At 47.9% G+C, this 22691-nt stretch overlaps 1 protein-coding gene across 13 annotated transcripts in view; it reads left to right on the top strand.

Annotated features, from left to right (window-relative positions):
- Positions 1 to 22691, top strand: part of ARID4B (AT-rich interaction domain 4B) — a 234781-nt gene that overhangs the window by 44893 nt on the left and 167197 nt on the right. For 7 of the 13 annotated variants that reach the window (XM_085869446.1, XM_085869450.1, XM_085869447.1 and 4 more), the window contains 4 exons: positions 3208 to 3258; positions 8151 to 8264; positions 8426 to 8491; positions 8941 to 9031. In XM_085869446.1, the coding sequence (XP_085725572.1) occupies positions 3253 to 3258; positions 8151 to 8264; positions 8426 to 8491; positions 8941 to 9031 (277 nt within the window). In that variant the 5' untranslated portion in view covers positions 3208 to 3252. The remainder of the gene's footprint in view (positions 1 to 3207; positions 3259 to 8150; positions 8265 to 8425; positions 8492 to 8940; positions 9032 to 22691) is intronic. The other 6 variants (XM_085869443.1, XM_085869444.1, XM_085869441.1 and 3 more) reach the window with 1 other exon arrangement.

The raw sequence follows: 22691 nt of genomic DNA, 5'->3' as shown, positions 1-22691 counted from the left end.
CTCTCCACAGAACGTCTCTCTCCACCGGCGTAGCCAGGCTGAGGCAGACGGGGCAGTTGCCTCATCGCTCATTTCCTGAAATATGATCTGGCCTGAGCCCTCTGGCCATCTGAGCTCCCATTTTGAGCATTGAAATTAACCAAGAATAGGTTTCTGGGCATCAAAAATGCATTGGCTTCTGGGGGCCTTGAGCGCCCCCCAGACCCCTCGCCATCATGGCTTCACGCCGTTGGCCCACACAACACTGCGCTACGCGCACCGTCACATCAACCAGGTTCACCCCTTTTCGCCTCATCGCTTTTGGACTTCTGGCTACGCCCCTGCTCTCCACAGAACGTCTCTCCACACAGAACCCCTCTCCCCACAGAACGCCTCTCCCCACAGAACGCCTCTCCCCACAGAACGCCTCTCCCCACAGAACGCCTCTCCCCACAGAACGCCTCTCCCCACAGAACGCCTCTCCCCACAGAACGCCTCTCCCCACAGAACGCCTCTCCCCACAGAACGCCTCTCCCCACAGAACGCCTCTCCACACAGAACGCCTCTCCCCACAGAACGCCTCTCCCCACAGAACGCCTCTCCCCACAGAACGCCTCTCCCCACAGAACGCCTCTCCCCACAGAACGCCTCTCCCCACAGAACGCCTCTCCCCACAGAACGCCTCTCCCCACAGAACGCCTCTCCCCACAGAACGCCTCTCCCCACAGACCCCCTCTCCCCACAGAACGCCTCTCCCCACAGAACGCCTCTCCCCACAGAACGCCTCTCCCCACAGAACTCCTCTCCCCACAGAACCCCTCTCCCCTTACAACACCTCTCCCCTTACAACTCCTCTCCCCTTACAACTCCTCTCCCCTTACAACTCCTCTCCCCTTACAACTCCTCTTCCCGCACAACGCCTCTCCCGCACAACGCCTCTCTCCCCGCACAACGCCTCTCCCCGCACAACGCCTCTCCCCGCACAACGCCTCTCCCCACAGAACGCCTCTCCCCACAGAACGCCTCTCCCCACAGAACGCCTCTCCCCACAGAACGCCTCTCCCCACAGAACGCCTCTCCCCACAGAACGCCTCTCCCCACAGAACGCCTCTCCCCACAGAACGCCTCTCCCCACAGAACGCCTCTCCCCACAGAACGCCTCTCCCCACAGAACGCCTCTCCCCACAGAACGCCTCTCCCCACAGAACTCCTCTCCCCACAGAACCCCTCTCCCCTTACAACACCTCTCCCCTTACAACGCCTCTCCCCTTACAACTCCTCTCCTCTTACAACTCCTCTCCCCGCACAACGCCTCTCCCCGCACAACGCCTCTCCCCGGACAACGCCTCTCCCCGCACACCGCCTCTCCCCGCACCACGCCTCTCCCCGCACACCGCCTCTCCCCGCACAACGCCTCTCCCCGCACAACGCCTCTCCCCGCACAACGCCTCTCCCCGCACAACGCCTCTCCCCGCACAACGCCTCTCCCCGCACAACGCCTCTCCCCGCACAACGCCTCTCCCCGCACAACGCCTCTCCCCGCACAACGCCTCTCCCCGCACAACGGCTCTCCCCGCACAACGCCTCTCCCCGCACAACGCCTCTCCCCGCACAACGCCTCTCCCCGCGCAACGCCTCTCCCCGCACAACGCCTCTCCCCGCACAACGCCTCTCCCGCACAACGCCTCTCCCCGCACAACGCCTCTCCCCGCACAACGCCTCTCCCCGCACAACGCCTCTCCCGCACAACGCCTCTCCCCGCACAACGCCTCTCCCCGCACAACGCCTCTCCCCGCACAACGCCTCTCCCGCACAACGCCTCTCCCCGCACAACGCCTCTCCCCGCACAACGCCTCTCCCCGCACAGCGCCTCTCCCCCCACAACGCCGCGCCCCGCACAGCGCCTCTCCCCCCACAACGCCTCTCCCCGCACAACGCCTCTCCCCGCACAACGCCTCTCCCCGCACAACTCCTCTCCCCGCACAACGCCTCTCCCCGCACAACGCCTCTCCCCGCACAACGCCTCTCCCCGCACAACGCCTCTCCCCGCAGAACGCCTCTCCCCGCACAACGCCTCTCCCGCACAACCCCTCTCCCCGCACAACGCCTCTCCCCGCACAACGCCTCTCCCCGCACAACGCCTCTCCCCGCACAACGCCTCGCCCCGCAGAACGCCTCTCCCCGCAGAACGCCTCTCCCCGCAGAACGCCTCTCCCCGCAGAACGCCTCTCCTCGCAGAACGCCTCTCCTCGCAGAACGCCTCTCCTCGCAGAACGTCTCTCTTTCCCTTCAGAACATCTCTCTCCACAGAACACGTCTCCTCACAGAACCCCTCTCTTCGCAGAACGTCTCTCCTCCCAGAACGTCTCTCCTCCCAGAACGTCTCTCTTTCCCTTCAGAATGTCTCTCTCCACAGAATGTCTCTCCTCACAGAACTCCTCTCCTCGCAGAAAGCCTCTCCTCGCAGAGACCCTCTCCTCGCAGAACGTCTCTCCTCACAGAACGTCTCTCTTTCCCTTCAGAACATCTCTCTCCACAGAACGTCTCTTCTCACAGAACGCCCCTCACGCTTTCTCTCGCTCGTTTTTATATCCCCCGGCCGTCTCCACGGGGTGCCGCCCGCCCCAAGCTCACCCCGCCCCACCGGGACACGGCCACCATGACGGCCCATGCGCCCTCAAAAAAGGCGGGCGTCGGAGCACGCAAAAGAATGCTGCTGAGAAAAATGAGGGTGAGCTTTAGTGCTCGTGAAAGAAATGTTGCTGAGGAAAAATGAGGGCGGGCATAAGAGCTCGTGAAAGAAATGTTGCTGAGGAAAAATGAGGGCGGGCTTCAGAGCTCGTGAAAGAAATGTTGCTGAGGAAAAATGAGGGCGGGCTTCAGAGCACACAAAATAAACGTGTGTGAACGTGTCTGTCGCAAAGAAAAAAAAAAGCTTCCCATAAGAGAGGGGATCCATCCCCCACCCCCCTCAACACATCACATTCAAGATCCCACTAGACATGGGGATGGGGCTAATCTGAACATGCATTTAAGGAAATAACTGTCTGAGCACCTGGATGTGTGGATGCATTCATCAGACCGGATTCTGAAATCCATAACAATATTAAGAGACTTGATCGGAGGCAATGGCATGAGGAGATGAATAATTCAATGCAGTACGTACATGGTGTTCTAGTGGGAAGTTTGTGGGATTTCTGATGAAACCATTGTGGTGTTTCTCCACAGGAAGAGAAAAGTGATTTGGTGAATAAATAACTTCCAAACATCAAAATGAAGGTATTGATATTACAACACCCATCCCACCCTGCCTCCACCCTTCCTTCTTGACACTTGTTCAATCTAACTGCATGTTCCTGATGATCAAAATTCACTTTTTGTGCATGTATATGTGTATCAATTTGATTGCCTTTTCATATTGGACCGTAATTAACCTCCGCCATCTTCGAAGATGGATGGAGGTTACTGTTTTCACCCCTTTCTGTTTGTTTGTTTGTTTGTTTGTTTGTGAACAGTATTACGGAAAAACTCCTCGACGGATTTCAACGAAACTTGGTGGGGGGGTTAGGTATGGTCCAAGGATCATGCCATTACATTTTGGACTTGGTCCCCCCCCCCCCAAAAAAAATTTAGAGAATTTTTTTTTTGCATTTCTGCATGTTTTAAGTGATTTCCAACCCCCCAAAAAAAATTGTTACCCCCCCCAAAACAATTTAGAGAAAAAAATATTTTTTTGCATTTCTACATGTTTTGTGATTTCCAACCCCCCCCAAAAAAAATTGTTAGAGAAAAAATATTTTTTGCATTTCTACATGTTTTAAGTGATTTCCAACCCCCAAAAATTGTTACCCCCCCCCCCAAAAAAGATTTTTTTTGCATTTACATGTTTTAAGTGATTTCCACCCCCCAAAAAAGAAATTGTTAGAGAAAAAATTTAGAGAATTTTTTTTTTTGCATTTCTACATGTTTTAAGTAATTTCCAACACCCCCCCCCCAAAAAAAAATAATTGTTAGAGAAAAAAAAAATTTTGTGACTTTTTTTTCAACAAAATTTCGATTTCTTTTTTTTGCATTTCTAAATGTTTTTTGTGATTTCCAACCCCCCCCCCCCCAAAATAAAATGTTGGAGAAAAGAACTATAACTGTCAGCACTGTTGACATCGTATTTAATGAATAAGATATAAGGTTCACTTGAGTGACCCAGCAGTATTGGCGGTGGAGGTTTTGCACTCTCCCGAGTGCTCCCCCTCTAGTTCTATTTAGATTCATGATGATAAAAGTGAAATAGTTTGCAAAATAATCAAGTGATCCAATCAAGATAAAACACCATGCATACTGGTCTATACTGTACTTGATCTCTCATTAGATGGATAATAATAATAATAATAGTAATAATAATAATTAACAATAATATATATTCCCTTTCAGGGAACTTCAACGCAGGAGACCATGAAACCAATCAAAGCATGTGCTGGTGTTGCCAACTTATGGTTGTTTGTCCATTTTTGAACCTTTTAAATGCTGACCATTAAGCAAGGAAGCAGCATGTACCATTTTAAAAGTCTGGGTGGGTTTGAAGCACCAACATCCCAGACTTATATCGGATTCTCTAACCATTACGCCATCGAGTCTCAAGTCTGCTGATGTTTTTGCAGATGTTTATTTTACACCAGCAAAAACACTGATGGTGTAGTTTAAAAATCTGCTTCCACTTAATTTGGTTCATTTTGCTGACTTTGTCTTTTCTCAAAAGCCCACAAGAGCAATTACCCAATGGGAATGATTAATTATCTTGTGCTGCTCTTGGCAAGATATCTGGGTTGTGCCAGGCCGTTATATGCACTCATGCTATAGATGTGTAGAGGATTGTCTGTATTCCTTTTGGATTGGTTTTTTTTTTCTACTTTTTTTTTTCCAACATGATTTAAACATGAAGAGATTGCACACAGTAGTTTTTATAGGCAGGAAAATCTATTGAAGAGGAAGAGTCAGACTCTGACATAATTGAAAGTAAAGGGGGCTTTGGCTTGTGAGTGCACCAATGAAGACACACTCTGGCGAGTCAAAGGGCATGCCACAACCTTTGTTCCTTGGAACTCCACCTCCTACAAACTTTGCTCCTTCAAGTTTCTGCCCTACTCAGGTGGCTGAAAAGGCGGAACGCCAGACCATTTGTGGCTGTTGGAATGTGCCAGGGATCGTGTTGTTGAAACAAGCTGGGGACCTGGAGACAACCTGCCTGCCTGTTTGTGCCGAGAAAGAGTGACCATGGTTGCCATTTGCCAAGTGCCAGGACAACCTGCGCCTGACAATGCTGGGAGAACAGTGCAGCAACAAGTTGAGCACGAGGAGGAGGCGTGAGAGCAAACGAGCCACAAGGACCCGAGTGCAGGGAGATAGCTCCATAACTGTCATACACTTATTTCCCTTAATTTCTAAATTTGTCTTCCTTGACTCAGAAAGAGCATCATGATTCCAAAGAGCTGTCGATGATTTGCCTTTTGACCCTTCCAGGCGAGGTTTTACATTCACACCTCACATATTTCCTCGAAAGCTTACATAACACACGCTGTCTCACTCGCACTCTCACCCTTCTGTTTTACTTACTCCTCCTCCTTCCTCGTTTTCTTCCCATTTCCGGATTAACACACGTCCGTCGACACATGCCGGGGTGAGTAAAAGGCCAACCCAACGCCTTGCTCTGCCTCTTTGTCTTCTTCCCTTCCTATCTACATTTCCTCAGAAGGATTCTGCTAGTGCCATGTTCTGTGTTCAGTTGAATAAGTAAGACTGTAGAAGGTGAAATAAACGCTAAGGGTTAGAATCTGCTATTCTATACCTTTCTTCATTGTTTTTGCCTGTACATCCGTGCTTCATGATTGTTTAATGTGCCTTGTAAATACGTGCTTCGTTTGATTTTGTACATGGTTTTTCATCCTGCCCGTTTCGCCTCATTCCGTCTATTGGCTTAACTTGGTATGTAAAACTAGATAGATGGGAAGTTCTGCCCCACTGATTGGCTCTGCAATTAGTCATTGCTTACTCGTGGCTCCGCTCGGCCGTATACAGAGACATGACAGAAGTAAATAAACACCTTAAATTTCTTCATTTCATCTGTATAACGCAGTTTTACTCAGTGATTTGCACTAATATTTGACTATTTCTTTGCAGAAATGAGTTCCTGGGTCTTGTATGACAAATAACTATGCCTTGAACCCAGGGAGCACACAATCTTTCAGATTTTCAAAGAGGATGAATTGTTGGCCATTTGGAAGGTGGAATCAGCCAGCATCAGATAGCTCAGAACCTTGGCATTCCGCTTTCTCTGGTCAATCGGGTGATTGCGTAATTCACCAGCGAAGGCAAGGAATCCACAGCTTCCCGTTCTGGTCGATCTGGGTCCTCAGAAAGGTGTCTTTGAGCTGTCAAGCGGTCCATTGAGAAAACTCTCCTTTGCAAGGCAGCAGATGTTGCAGAGGAGGTCCAATTTCGCTCAAAAACTGTCATGTGGTGCCTTCATCAACTGGGATACTATTGGAGAGCAGCTTGGAGCAAACCTCTTTCTCGACCAGCCAACATTCAAAGGAGAAAGAAGTGGGCTGACAAGATGGCCAACAGACCCTTGGAGGTTTGACAAACTGTAATTTTTTTCACATGAGTCCCAATTTGCTCAATTTTCTGACAGTCGACACGTATGGGTCTGGAGACTTCCCAGTCTAGAGTTTTCGTTGAACTGATTGCAGCCAACTGTCAAACACGGTGATTTTTCAGTGATGGTGTGAGGAGCAATCTGGAGCACTGGTCTGTCAGAGCTTGTGGAGTGTTGACAACATCAACTCTACGACACACATTTCTATCCTTGAGGATGGACATCTCCTTGTCTTCTCCACTGGTCAGATGGTCAAAATCAACACTCTGTTCATGGAAGATGGAGCTCCATGCCACACCGCAAAAAAGACCAAAGAATGGCAGGACAGAAATGGGATCAAACGACTTCCATGGCCAAGTCAGTCTCCTGACATGAATCCCATTGAACACCTCTGGGCCATACTGGATCGAGCTGTGCGGAAAAAGTCCAGGAAACCAACATCACGGGCAGAATTGCCAACCCGTTTACATGAAGCCTGGGCAGAAATCCCACAAGTGAAAATTTCGGAATTCAGGTCTATGCCTGAAAGAGTAAAAGCATTGAAATCTGCAAATGGCACGTCAACAAAATACTAGTGTATGTATTAAAATTGATCAAATATACTTCAAATGTTCAATAAAAATTTTTTTTTTTAAATCATGGTGTCTATTTATTTCTGTCAGGTCTCTGTATAATATATAGACGGGTGTGGACAAAGTGTACGTACCTCATTTGGCTTCGCCAAACCACCGGAAAGGTAATGCGTTTGTGAAAGAGTGAGCACCGTGCCAGGTTTTGTGGTATCAGTCGGTTTCCTAGTTATTTTTCTCCCATTTAAAAATCGTTTATTTAAGTATAAAATTATATCATGATTGACATGATGCTGACTTGTTCATTCTCTGTTGGCAAAGAAATTCTTGACATTGTCTTATTTTAAGTATTCCATGAGGATTGATTTTGAAGGAATTGCATTCATCCCCAACCAACTGATTTTGAATATCACATGTTCCCAGTTGGGTTCTCCCCGTTGTTTTGAAATGAACTGTTTATTGAAAACTGTTTATTGAAATGAATTTTGTTTATTGAAAAGACTTTGGAAAAACCTGGTAATGCATTGATTGAATGTGATATCTTGTATTATGGAAAATGTTGCCATAGCAGTGATGCGCCTCAAATCTTCTGGTAATTTTAAATTTGTTTTTTCCCTTACCTACCACCCTTTTCCCACACCTAATCTCTTGCTTTTGTCAATTTTATTTGCTCAATTTATCCCACCTCAACTCCCTGTACATATGTAATAAATAGATTGTCCTGGACGTGGTTTATATGGTGATTATTAGATTATTCTCGTTGTTTACAATCATGCAAAGGCTTAAATTGCCAAAAGCGAGAGCCTTGAAGGGACGGCCGAGGCGAGTGCCTTGAAGGGATGACCAAACGAATGCGAGCTTGGATGAAATGTTATCTTGAGAATTTATGCTTAAACATCCTCATGAGCTACATTTTCTACATGTCTATTGAAAGTTAACATTTTTGTTCACAGCCATCTACTGCTGAACCAGCATACCTCACCGTGGGTACCGCAGTCAGTGCGAAGTACCGTGGTGCATTTTGTGAAGCTACAGTGCAACATGTTGTCCAGGCACTCAAGGTGAAGGTGAGTTTTCTGTTGTACCGTACTCTTCTGAACAGTTTCCTCGTGAGTGAAAGCAACACTTTCTCTTGAAGAGAGGATGACCTGACCCAAGTGGGTTTATAAAAACTTGGTATTATTGGCAATAGAGGACTCTAACTTTTGTCTATTTATCCATTTTCCAGGTTGTGTTCAAGGATGACTTATCATCGGATGTTATTTCAGATGAATTTATCGAAGGATCATTAGTGGTAAGTTGGTGCAGTTTTGAAGTGAATGCAGAAGTCTGTAGAAGGTTTGATACTGGAGATTGTAGTGATGTATGAGGCTCCAGGGTTGCTAATCAGTGATTGTGCAAATATGAATGGAGAGGAGGGTTGTGGAAGAGTGTATGACAACTCATAACATCTCAGAACCATAGATAAATATTGAAATTGGAATAATTACTAATGGCGTGTTACATATGAGGCGCCACGAGGAGGAGTAATGTAAGGGCCACATCGGCCATTTTGGAGTTAATGCCATATAGCACTATTTTAACCCTTCCCCTATCATCCGAGCCTATCATCATCATATCATTAAAAAAATGTCGCTTGCATCACTCCTCGCCGGGCCTCATATCATGAAGTGTTGCAGCTTGTATTTAATACCTGGGTGCACAATTTTGGAAGCTGTAATTTTTTGAATATCTTTTTTTTAGCCTGGAGCCACAGTGCAAGTGAAGGCTGCACATGGAGGTTTTCGCGAGGCTACCGTGGGTAGAATCATAGACATCAGCCATTATACTGTAGGTGTGTATCATGCTCTGAACTTTATTCCTTCAAACATCTTACATTGCCAGTGTATTGTGATAAATCAGAAAATGTCCTTTTGAATGAATTCAGAAGTGTATTTGTTTCACTCAAGAACTTTCAAACCAGTGGCATTACTTTTACCACCAAAGGTGGATGGAGGTTATATTTTCATCCCTGTCTGGTTGTTTAATTGCCGGAATCCTTCGGATTTCGGCAATTATGTTGGTCGGTTGTGTGTGTCATTCTGTGTGTGTGTGTCTGTCTGTTTGTTTACCCTGGAGCAGCCATACCGTTTCAGCGACCATGGCTACAGACATCGGCCATGGTCCAACTTAGACACTTGTCGTTTTTGGTGAATCTAGGTCAAAGGTCAAGGTCACCGAAAAACCGAAATTCTTATTTTCGCAATAACGTCCACTAAAATGGTCATATCGACTTCAAACCAAATCCAAAATGTGCATCTTCCAATACTGCATCCAACCATATGTCGCATTGGGGTGTCACACCAACACCCTTCTTCGCGGTCGGGGGTCGAATGTCAGGGGGGTCGGGTCAAAACTTTCAAATTGCGATTAAAAACGCCATTTCAAGTCCGATTGACTTCCAAGTTATGATCATGACCAAACTAAGTGCTATAACTCATTAAACAGTAGCACTATCGACTTATAAGAACCAAATTGATTTCCAGGTCTTTGTTTTTTCAGAGATCATGGAGATATGACAAAGTTATTATGGTAATTCCTTGATCAATGAGCAATTTCATTATCTTGCCAAAACGAAGTTTTTGCAAGATATGTTAGTCAGCTTGTATGTTTTTTTGTTTTTTTTTGTTTGTTTGTCTGTAATCACGTAAAAAAAATTCTGCAGAGCACATTTATCATTGGAAATTTTTGTAACTTTGCATATCAGAGGCCTATAGAGGTCCCTTTCAGCTCATAAAATTTTGAAGGTCAAGGTCAAAGGTCAAGGTCACTTTGTCGCAAATCAGGGGAGTCGACGAAACCCTTATTTTTTGAGTAATTTTGATCGGATCGTCTTCAAACTTCATGGGAATATAGTTCATGGTATGGCGCTCAGCTGATTAATTTTTGGTGGCGATTGGCCTTGACATTCATGGTTAGCGCCGAAGGTCAAACATATTTGACCCCAAGGTCAAATTTTCAAGTTTTAGGAACCATATCGTGTAGTACCTCAAATTGAACACCTCAATGAGTGCTTTCTAGATATGACAAGCTTGAGACATTATGACGTCATTTGGTGACGTTATGAGGCAAAAGCATATTTTTCATGGTTACTCTGTAGAACGATTCTCATCGGAATCTCTCGTAGTCAGATATTCCTCAAGGATTCGCTCCTGGTGGATAGCAGCTCTGTTCACCTCAGTGTGACCTTAAAGAAGTCACATGTGGTTTATTTGTTTGTTTGTCTGTTTTTCTGTCTATGAGCAGGATATCTCAAAAAGTTGTGGATGGATTCAAACAAAACTTGGTGGACAGGTTGGGTGTGTGACCAGGACAAATAAATTGTATTTTGGTGAAGATCCGAATCCAGATATGGATAAGAATTTTTTTAATTTTTAAAAAAGTGATTCTTCCCCATTGAGAAATTGGGCCAAAAACGATATATAGCAAGATATCTCAAAAAGTTGTGGATGGATTATGACAAAACTTAGTCGTTCATGGGATGCATTTGTTCAAAATAATATCAGCTTTTTCTTTTCTATTACAATGCACTTTGATGTATTTTGGAAGGAAAATTTCCAGAACTGTATTCCTAAAAAGGATATGCAAGTTGTTGTTTTTCATGCCTCCACTGACGAGGTCACTGAAGACATTATGTTTCCGGGTTGTCCATCTGTCCATGTGTTCATGATCGGTTTTTCGTGATAACTTAAGAACTGATGAAGGATCCAAGTCAAACTTGGTACAAGTATGTATAATGATGTAAAGATTAACTGATTAGATTATGGGGTCAAGAGGTCATAGGTCAGAAGTTATGTCAGGTAAAAAAAAGTTCTTGAGGTAGGGACTTGGACTAAAATAAGTACATGTACCATGATATTTATATATGTACAAATTAGATTTTTAGGTCAAAGTTGGAGTAAGCAAAGACTTAATGTGGGTGGAGGCATATCGGTCAATGTCACGACGTCAAATTATGTCCAGTTTATTTATCACAATTGTCGTCATCATTTGATTTGAATCTTGTGTAATAGTACAACTAAGTAAGCTGTAATGAGTACTTTCTCACAATGTCAAACAACTTCTGGCAAAATCTTCACTTTTCATGGTGCAAGCAATGGTGATGTGATTTAAATATGTTGCTTCAGGTGAAGTAGCCATTAACTGTGTGCAATCAAGATTGGGGTACTGTATTATCGTTTTTCTCAATTGCTGTTCTTTTCTTTTCTTTTCTTTATTTTATTTTATTTTATTACTTGTGAAATCAAAGATTCACAAGTGAAGTATATTGGTTGGTCTGGTCTGTTATTTTGTTTGTCTGTCTATTTGTTAGGATGTCAATCACCTACAGGTCACATGTTTACTCCGATATTCACAAAACTTAACCACCTGGTAGAGGTCGTGACAAGCTAGAAGCATTGAGGTCAATAGGTCAATCAAAAGGTCACGTTCACGAATTACCAATTTTCATCCAATTTACTATACATACATACATATACATATATATATATATATATATATATATATATATATATATATATATATATATATATATATATATATATATATATATACATTGTTACGGTTCTACAAAACTGCATGCCTCGAAGGCAATGCCACCCATACTGTGCTTTCCAGACAGTTATTTAGTTCGTCTTTGTGCGGTTCGACCTCTTCTCATGACTCGTGGGTTAACGGGACAAAATTCATTGCATGGGTCTCATAGTCATAGTTAGGTTTATTAACTATCTCTATGTCATATTCTGATTTACACTCCAACCCTTTCCTTTTAGCCATGGTACAAAACAAGCAAGCAAGCACACACGCCATTCAATATGCGATTGATAATTAATAAGCAAACCACGATTCCTCCTATGGTTCGGAACCACCACACTCCTTCCACCACACACAACACAACCTGCACATGGGCATTGTGTGTCATTATTTCGTTCAAATCTGTGTGCCAATTCCCAACCGGCACCACACTTTACTTCACACCTCGCTCACCAAACCTCACCTCTTTGACTGCAAATGCCTCCCGCATACAGAAAAATATTCCCACACGTCCTCGTACCTCTGCATTGCTACAATTCGCCACGCGAAAGAGAGGAGTACTGCACGACTGGGGCTATCCTCGGCACCGTGTGATGCTGGTCCAAGCAACAGACATGAATAGCTTGACTGCATCTCGTCGGGTCGTCCCGGGTGAGCATGCTGAATTGATACAATCCTCATCCAGTCGCCAGACCATGGCAAGACAGGGGCAGCGAGGAGGGTCACAAGAAGGGCGATCTGGGAGTTTGGTATGGGGCCCAGTGATGCATTTTGGCTCATGAGAGGGGGCCCCAGTGAGTGGCAGGGAAAGTCAGTTGCTATTCCACATTCAGACTGCACTCGGAGCACGTTCAGGGCTGTGGTGCTGGCTCAGGGAGCACACCCTATGGTGAGTCAGCAGCTTCGACCCATGCCAAAGCAGATGGGCAACTGAGACAGTTTCCGGTCCGGGAGCCTGGCAGGGCTTGGCTAGGGCCGCTGTGGCCCAATGGAGGAGCAAGATTCGGGTCATAGCACGTCGCTTTGGGTTATCATTTCACCCTTCGCCCGGGGATTATAAAAGGGGGAGCGTGGAGCTGTTAGCTCTCTCACTTCGTTTCCTCTTCTTCGCTGCCTCCCCTTTGCTGGCTCTTCGCTCTCTGTCTCATTATTGGTGTGCGATTGCCAGGACATGCTTCTTCTTGAGAGCATGATCCAGGGTGACTGCCAAGACTCCTTATCATGCTGATGTCCATCTGGCTGCACGGGGGTGGCGGAAGGTTCAGTGCGGAGTGCGCGTTGCCACGAGCCCCGACAAAGTGATTAAGCAGGAGATAATGCGCCACATCTTGAGGTGGGAACGCTCAGACGGAGCGTCCCACGGAGGTACACGCTACACAAACAGACCTATACATGGATAGGTTGGGGATCTTTCTCCGATCGCCTGTTCTCTCCTCTCTCTCTATCCACCTCTCTATCCTCTCTTCTTTGGATGCACAAAGAGTATCATTACTGACTCGCAATCCCATTTTCCTCTGGCACGACACCGCACCACCCCCACACCTGAGACACCACCAGTATTCCTCCCACCTTCCTCACCCTAAGCATTCTGGGTTGCGTTAGTGTGTCGACTGCGCCAGGTATTGGGAGGCCGTTTATCCTCATCTGCTCTCTTTCTCTCTGGGCTATATCTAATCTTCCGTGTGTGTGTGTGTGTGTGTGTGTGTGTGTGTGTGTGTGTGTGTGTGTGTGTGTGTGTGTGTGTGTGTGTGTGTGTGTGTGTGTGTGTGTGTGTGTGATGGCGCCTGTTTTAATTGTAGAAGTCATAATTGTAGAAGCTCACGGCTTCCAGATTCGCAACAATAACCCACGTGTTTATGTTCAGTTTCAATTCCGGAAATGTAGCATAAGGATATCCGTACGAGTCTGCTCGTTTAGATAGGCAACGCACTAGGTTTATTATTTTTGAACACCCGGTCCTGAGGCCAATGGACACGAATAACTGTGGGTTGTTAAGCAACCATGAGCGTCAATTGGTACTGTCAATCCGGCAGGATTCCACTACCTTGCATGTGGATGGCCACATCAAGGGCATGGGGAAGGGGGGGGGGATCTCGTTCCCTCGATGCGTACTCTAATTAAACTCACCGGATCAGTTGCAGCCGAGTGGAGCTGCGAGTATACACTGGCTAACAAGAACAAATTACGTGGGGCAGAACTTCCTGGCTAAACTGTGTGAGGACTATGCTGGACCAATATGGAAAAGACGTGACGAGCTGGGTACATTCATAAAAGGCAGGTTTATTTATAACAAGAGAAATGCAAATATTTACAAAAGAAAAAAAGATACAGTGCAGACATATACCGATATTCAGAACTTATACAATCTTAACTCGTACGAAGACGGGCACAATCAGAAACCTACCCTGAGGAAAGTTAGAGAGCAAAGAGAGATGAGGAAAGACGGTGTTTGTGACCTCTGTTGTACCTGGCGTGGCCGATGGGCCCACGCTTCCTAGTCACTTAGGAGAAGGACGAGGGGAGGAAAACTGAGTGTCTCAGGTGCGTGGTCAGAGGAGGTGCAAAATGAGGGGTGCGATGAGTTGCAGTGAAATGCAGATGAGGTGCAGAGAAGAAAAATGGAAATAGGTGCGTGTCTGTAGGGTCGTTCTGAAAAGAACGGTTGTTGGGATTTGCCCTCCCAATTTCTCTTTTGCATCCACAGCAGACGAGACTGAAAATGAGACAGAATGTGTAAGGAGATATTCCAAATGATGTGTGAGGAAGTCTGTACATGTAAATGTGTTTCAGCTTAGCCCGAATGAAAGCGCTCAGCATGGCGCCTGAATTGCTCGCCTACCCAACGCTCCACTATGCCTGCTCTGTTCCTCGAGCTCTGTCCACCTGTTCATGTCCGTCTTCTGTTCCTTACCGCCGACCAAGCCAAAAGCATGTCTGTCTTTCCCTCCCCCTCGCAGGGTGTCTTATAGTTGTTTAGTGAGGGAGGAGCCTAAAGGTGGATCAGGATGGACAGTCGGAGTTTTCAAGCTTCCACATTGGTGCACGGATGCTTCCCCAAGTGTTGGCCCCATCCATGCGAGGACTCTGCACCGGAAATTGTCTCATTCACGCGACGGAGTTCTGAGGATAACATGGTGTGAGGGTTTCTGGTGGCGTTTTCTGCCACAAACATGCGCTGGACACCAAATGGGGGCCATTATTGAGCGGAGCACAAGGGCTATCCATGCAATGTCAAATGGATTCTAGCGCACACTTGCGCTTCAAACTACACACCAGAACGTCCCAAGCATAAGCATCTGCAGTGGTACGTGGCGTCCATTGTTCCCTGGCATCTTTACAGGGCAGTGGTGGGTGTTTTTGGTGGTGACAGTGGTTGTAGCATTCATAGGGGTGAGTTATGAACTGGTGGTTGAGGGGTCGTAGCGGTGAGCCATGTTTTTTTTTTTGGACGTTTTACCTTCGGATCCCTGAGTGTGACATTTAGTGTATTCATGTCCGCAAAATAAATAACCTGAGGGCTAAGTAACTTACTAAACAAACCCACTCATCCAGACGACTTAAATAAATTGCCGGCGCTAAGACATACATGCCGGGGGCGCACTCATATTTACAGTACATCACACCTTAACCTTACAAATTTTACACTAAACCATGGCCCAGGATCAATGGACTCTGCAAAGAGAAAAGCAGTTAGCAGGGAGTCAGGCTGCTCGCATGCAGTCTCTGGCTCAGGCAATGCAGGTGACAGGGAACGTGGCCGGCTGCTCACACGCAGTCCAAGGCCTCCCCCTTTTGAAATGAACACAGTGAACCACAACGGTGCATGGGCTGCACGAACACAGTCTCCGTACCAGCTCAAGTGGCACACACAATGAACACAACGGATCTTGAGCTGCGCAACGCAGTCTCTGTGCCAGCCCAAGTGGCACACGCAATGAACACAACGGATGGATGAATGCAAACATGGTGCACGGGCCGCCACTGCAGGCCCGTGTTGTTGCTGCCAACAGGGCAGTCCTTGCAAACTACGCGACAATGCTGGCATACATGGCAAGGAACGGGGGGGGGGGGGCAAATCAAAACAGAACGGGGGCAAAAGATGACGTGGGCAGTAGGCATGGCATGGCAAAGGTGGACAGGCAAGGCACAGCAAAACAAGGCCGCTGTAGCAAACGCAGCCGGCAGTGAAGCTGTCCGGCACAGGCATTGTAGTAAAAACAGCCGGCAGACAATCGACCGGCACAGGCCTTGCAGCAAAAACAGCCAGCAGTGAAGCTGACCGGCACATGCCTTGAAGTAAAAACAGCCAGCCGATGAAGTTGGCCAGCCTTTGCCTTTCAGTGGAGGTTGGTGGAGGGAGTGCGGTGGTGCTGGCCACTCAGAAGGTGGGCTCGGACCTACCTACCCGTCTCCCTCCCAACCTATCGCCTTTGCCTGTCTCTATCCATACCCACCCACTTAATTTGTCCAAACCCAATTTAGCCCCAACTTTTTTTTTCAAACTCCTCAGAGTTCAGCGATCTTTACCCAAAGTGGGTCCAGCGGCCCACAACGAGAGCGAAGGGATGGATGGTGCGGAGGGGTACACTTCCTAATCTACCCTATCCATTAACCTTTAAATGACCCCGGGGCTTTCAACAAGCGCCTCTCGCTTAAACTATTGGTTTTATCAACCCAGATTCCCGTCGCATGTGTTGGTGTCCTCGCAAATTTCGGGCCTCGCCCCCCAATTTTCCTTCCGTGCCCTCACACGGTCTCATGGCTGGGACGCGTGGCTCCCTTGGCAGGCACTACCCTCTGCCGATTCTCCAGCTATGGCACCCCCGGGCACTACACTGCCTCCGAGCCTACCAGCTCCCGAAACACCGGGGAGTGCCCTATATGGCGACTTCCCTGAAACGCTCACGTGGCAGGCTGGCTTCCCGGGCCCCTTTCCGAGGGTCACCTGTGCCCACGACACTGCCCACGCGGCTAATGGCGCCCGGGGCCCCCGCATCATGCGGGCGCACCCTTGCCCACTACACTATCCCGGCCCCCCATGGGCCCTTGGCCTACCGCGGCCGACTAGCGCGGTGCCCGGGGTACCCACTCAGCGATACTCACCTTTCACAGCCACGCTCCCAGCCCGTCAACAGGGCTCCTGTACCCCTCCAAAACAGGTTTCGAGCCTACACTCACACTACCAGCAAAATGACTTCCATTTTGTCAATTTAACTAACCCACTAACTCACTTTATCCTGACCTCGGGGTCCCTTGGGTGGGAATCACTCCTTCCCCCCAATCACCCATCACACCATGCATTCCACAATCACTCCATGCACACAGACCTGCCGGCCTCACTCACCCAACAAGTACATTTCCGCTCTTCAACTCGCATTCCATCGCTGAATCCTGCCATCCTGCTCACTACATCCCCTAACTAACTCGTGCTCCCACGTCACCCTTTACCATACAGCACGTTCCTTTTAACCTAAGTAGCGAAGCTACGTCCCCTTTACACACTCAAAGTCGTCACTGTTCTCAAAATCCCAAAAATCAATTTCCTAACCTAAATCTCATCTAAATTCCTCTACCTAATCCATTCCACGTGCCTCATGAGGACTTACCCCTGCCCCATGAAGCTGGTCTATCACTAACCATTCCCCCTAACTAGTGTCATCCTGCACCCAAATCAAGGGGATCTTCCACCCCTTGCCCGGGAATCCTGTTCACCCGAAAGCGAGGCTTGCTTTTCTCAACTTTTTTTTCACATGCGCAGCACCAGCGCTGCAACTCGCAACCTGCGCTCTTTGCCCGTGACGTCATGGCAGCTGTTCACACACCTCGTCCCTCTTTAACGGCACCATCCGGCAGGGATTCACCCTCCTGCCGGATTCCAACCATACATGCAGCCATGACGTCACCTGGCGCATCAAGAAAAAACACAAGCCTCGCATTTCGAGGGGTTCCCCACGCGAACGCATGTGCTCTACCTGTTGGAGCTTCACACACCCGCCCGTGTGGAGAACCCATCCAGTCCAAATCCGTGATCCTGCCTAACCTTTGTCCGTCCGCGGGATCGGCAACATCCACCGCTGGCGTTTCCGGACCGGGTTTCACTCCCGCAGGCGCGCACACGGCCCGAACCTCGCGCTCGCTGCTGGGTAAACCTGGCGCGGCCCCGAATGCAACTACGGCCGCTACTCGGCTCTTGTCCCTCTGTTGCTGTTGTCGTCTCCATTCCCTCCACGCGCTCAAACTCCCGCGTGTCACGAGACTCACACACCTCACCATTACACTCACTCTCGGAAATGCGGCTGCGTGCTCCCTCATGCCGACCGTCAATTCCCTTGCATACCGCTCTCTCACACACACGGTCCCCCTCGCACTCGGCCGTTCACTCGCACACGCGGTGACATTCACACACGGTGCCTCATCCACACACGGCGTGCTGGGAAGCACGCACCTCGGCTCACTCGCAACCTTGCACACCATTTTCCTCACACACGGCGTCTTTCACACCTTTCACCACACACACCGGGACAATCACACTGGGGGTTTGTGTCACCACTAGGGGTCCCGGGGTCTCTATACCCCCAAGCTGCTCGTGCACCCGTTCGCAGCACTCGCCCCCTCGAACTCGCTTGATACGACCGAACCCACCTGGTCGTGATCAGCTTCAAGGGAGAATAGCATCTCCCTCCGTTCCCGAAGGAGGCCATCCAGCTGCTTGCACCGGGCCACAAAACAGTCCGCCAGCTCACCCCCATTAAGCCTTGCGAACTCCGTGTGTGTGTTCTGTTCCTTTAACCCCGTCTTTATCGTGCAGTCTCTCCTCTATTTTTTATATCTCCTGAGTCTCTATACATTTTATTTCTGTTGCCTCTTCGTGTCTATTAGTTTCTTCCTGGATCCTCGTCTCTGTTTCCTCCTTCGTTTTATTTAATTCATTCTCGACTCGGTCTATCTCCCGTGTCTCTGGCAATACTTCTACTTCCTTCTTTGTCACTGTTGCTTCCCTCTTCTCCATTTTTATTTGTGTCTCCTTTATTAGGGTTGGTCCTAACTGTTCCTTCATCCGACGAGTGGTGTCGATTAATTCCTGCACCACCGACATTGCTCCTTGTGGTGCTGTCACACATCCCACCTTATTGCGTTGTTCTACTTCCTGGCTCCTTCTGAGTCGTTCCTCCTCTCGGAACTTCCTGAGTTCTTTCTCCCTCTGGAGTTTTTCAATCTCCGTGGACTCCAATCTTGCTCCCCGTTTTAGTTGTTCAATTTCAAACTCACATTGTTCTTGTTTTCCACCCCACAGTTTCTCCTGCTCTTCATTCTCCAATCTCATCGTTTCTTTTAATTGGCTCATTTCCTTCCTGTGTTTCATTTGCTGTTCTCTCTCCACTCTTCCTTGTTTCCTCTCCTGTCCTTCCTTCTCCAGTTTCGTTGTTTGCTTCATTTGGTTAATCTCCCTTTTGTGTTTCATTTGCTGTTCTCTCACTACTCTTCCTTGTTTCCTCTCCTGTCTTTCCTTCTCCAGTTTCGTGGTTTTCTTCATTTGGTTCATCTCCATTTTGTATTTCATTCGCTGTTCTTTGTCTATCTCCTCACACTCCAGCCTCACCTTTTCTTTCAATTGGTCAACCTCAGCTTCATGTTCTTTTTGTTTTCTATCCCATTGTCTCTCTTGTTCCTCACTCTGCAATCTTGTTATTTCTTTCAATTGACCAATTTCCTTCTCCTGTCTCATTCGTTCTTCTTTTTGTTTCTCACTCCACTCTCTTTCTTGTTCTTCATTCTGCAATCTAGTGGTTTCCTTCACTTCCAGCTGCTCAATCTGTGCAGTGTGGTTCTTTAACGTTTCATTCTCCGTCCTTGTTCTTTCTTCTCTCACCATCCTCAACTCGTTTTGTAATTCCGTCTCTTTGTTTTGGTGCTTCTGCAACTCCGAAGCTTTCTTTTCTACTTCCTTTCTCATCTCCGCACACTCCAACCTTCCTTTGGCTTCCAACTGTTTGATCTGTACAGTGTTTCCTCAACTTTTCATTTTCCGCTCTATTCCTTTCCTCTTTTCACATCCTTAGTTCGTTTTGTAATCCTCTCTCTTTGGTTTCGTGTTTCAGTATGTCAGAAGCTTTTTCCCATAATTCCTCTCTCAATTTGCATGCTTCTTTCCTCCTTTCCACACAACTTTCCCAGTCTTCCCTCTTCATTTCGTCCATTTTCTTCCCGTATTCCTTTCCTCTTTCTAGCCATTCCTCTCTCAATTTTAACGTCCCTTCTCGGATCTCTATTATCTTTTTCCCTGATCTTACATCTTCCTTGGGTTTTTTTAATTCCAAGTCATGTTCACCTTTTTCTTTTTCCAGCTTTTTTTCCATTCTTCTTCCAAGTCCTCTTTATCCCGGGAATTACCAATTCACTCCTCCTCCATTCTCTTGCTTACCTCGCTCGTTCCTTGTTCCCACTTATGGATCCTCAATTCTATTTCCCCCACTTTTCCCTCTAGTTCCTTGGCCTGTCTTGACTTCTCCAATAGTTCTTTCTTTAATTGTTTTACTTCCAGCTCGTGTTTCTGTTTTTCTTTTTCGAGCTCGGTCCTCCATTCTTCCTTCAATTCTTACCAAAGCCCGCCAATGTCCGGCGTAGGCACGCTTGACCTCACCTGCCATGCCCACGTGGTTTGAAACGGTTGTTGGGAGCGCTCGCCTCGTGTCGCGCCATTCGCCGCGCCATAAGTAGCCGCTCACTCCATGCTGCGCTGAGGTGCGATCGCGCCGCCATTATGCGACTCAGTTTGCCGGCAGAGTCATGCTCAGAATATTGGGTCGAGCTTCCCCACGGATTGTGATTACAAGTACCGTCCCGGGCCATGGATTCTACATTAAAAGACATATACATTTCTACCCCCGGCACCCGCTCGCCTTGAAATGCCATCTTATTTCACGTAAGCGATTTAATTTAAATTGCTCGTAATTTGGAGGGAATCGGGGGTCGCTCCACTCATCCCTGAACCGATTCCCGTAAATTTAGTTGGAGACGGGAGAGTTTGTTTCCTGCTCGCTGACACCAGTGTTGCGAATTCGTGCCCGCCGGCATGCGATCGACCGCGTGTAGCCAAAAGCGGCCGCCTCGCCCACCTGAACGGACAATTCAGTCATGACCCTCCGGGAACTACCGCCCAGAGCCAGTCACGGGTGGGGGTTTTACCTCACCACAACTCAGTCAGCATTCTACCCGCGCGAAATAGCGTCCGATCTCCGAATGGTCGATTTACCTAAGTACTCGCGTGAGTAGCGTACCGAGGAGTTGTACCACGCCACAGGCCGACTCCGGACACGAACCGCTTCAGCGGTTCGTTCTGTATTACAGGGATAACCGAGCAGAGTTATCGTCGGCCTTGACGGTTCCGATTAATTACCGGGATGTTGAAACCCACTACGAATCCCTTACGTGATGCAAGATGGAGATTCAATAAAAGGAAGGAGACGAAGCAAAGTGGGAAACAGTTCAACAAGCAATGCACATTTATTATGGAAACACGGAAGGCACGTATATTACAGTCAAGACAAGATGCAACAAAAGCAAATGCAATACGACCGAATAAAAGGGCAATTATTTACAACACTTGTACAGTTCTACTTGTCGGGACTCAGCGCCACATCACTCGTACAAAAAGCAAAGGAAAGAAAGCCACCCTCACAGGCAAGGAGGCAGACAGGTCCGTGGATCCTGGAGGAGCGGCCAGGTCCACGAGACCGAGAAGGTCTTACCCGCATCCTCGTGACTCGATGGCGGCAAGCCGCAATGTTCGCACTGCTGCGCCCCGACTCCGTGCCCCTGGCGTGGTCGGCGAGCCCTCTCCGGCGTGCTCCGCACAAGCAGTTTTGTTGGCACCACGTTTAGGGTGGGGGAGGAACGGGGCCCCCCGGCACTGTCTCAGCGCGGATGGGGGAGGGGGGGAAATTGCTGGTACTCAGGGAGAGGGGAATGGCTGGCTGGCTTGGACCCCGCGACGAGACGAGCGACCCCCACACCGCAACCTCGTTGCCGACCACCGTCTTCACTTGACTCGAACTTGAACTCTTCACTTGCCCCGACCAGCCGCCTGCAACTCAACTGCGCGAACTCTTCGAGTCGCCTTATGCTCGTGTCTTTATAGGCTGCAGGAGGAGCCTATATGCAAATTTCAGGATCAAAACGTGAGTGGAGGCGGGGCCACGCCAACCTCTGTTCAGCCATTGGTGCGACAAAAAGGGGGCGTGAACCTCTTTTGGTCTGAATTCCTCTCGTAAAGAATCCACGTTCATCGCGCTTGGAGGCGAGGCCATACCGCCCGACGCTCGCCCATTGGACGGAGAAAAAGGAGGCGTGAGGCCTTCCTGATCCGAATTTCTCCCTCGGAAAGGCCGCCATTCACGCTCGCGGCTCTGCGTTCGGCACCAATCCTGGAACGGGCCCTGAACAGCACGACGTTTGGTCTTGACTGGTGGTGTGGTCGAATGTTGGAGGATATAGGCGAAGGTGGTGGGGGGTTTTCTGTGGTGGTTTGGTGGTTGGCGGGCATCGTTTGGGAATGGCGTGAAGCGATGTTTGCGGGATGGAGTTGTGATGGTAAAGGTAGTGGCTGTTTGCGTTGTTGGCGGCTTAATGGTCGAAAATAACAATAGAGAAAGAAAAATGGCTCACTCAAAGCGTCGCAGCCCGGCTGAATCACACATAACCCCTCTATACAACGGGTTTGGGCTAACTACACATGAACTTTCCGATATATCTCACCTGAGGACTCTTTATGGTGTAATGCGAATTTCCACAACCGTAACAATATAATAGATATATATATATATATATATATATATATATATATATATATATATATATATATATATATATGTATATATATATATGTATATATGTATATGTGTATATATATATATATATATATA

The sequence above is a fragment of the Eptatretus burgeri genome, chromosome 2 (assembly GCF_056783735.1).
Source record: "Eptatretus burgeri isolate ZD-2024b chromosome 2, Ebu_testis_v1, whole genome shotgun sequence".
NCBI lineage: Eukaryota > Metazoa > Chordata > Myxini > Myxiniformes > Myxinidae > Eptatretus > Eptatretus burgeri.
This window is presented reverse-complemented; position numbering and strand designations above follow the sequence as displayed.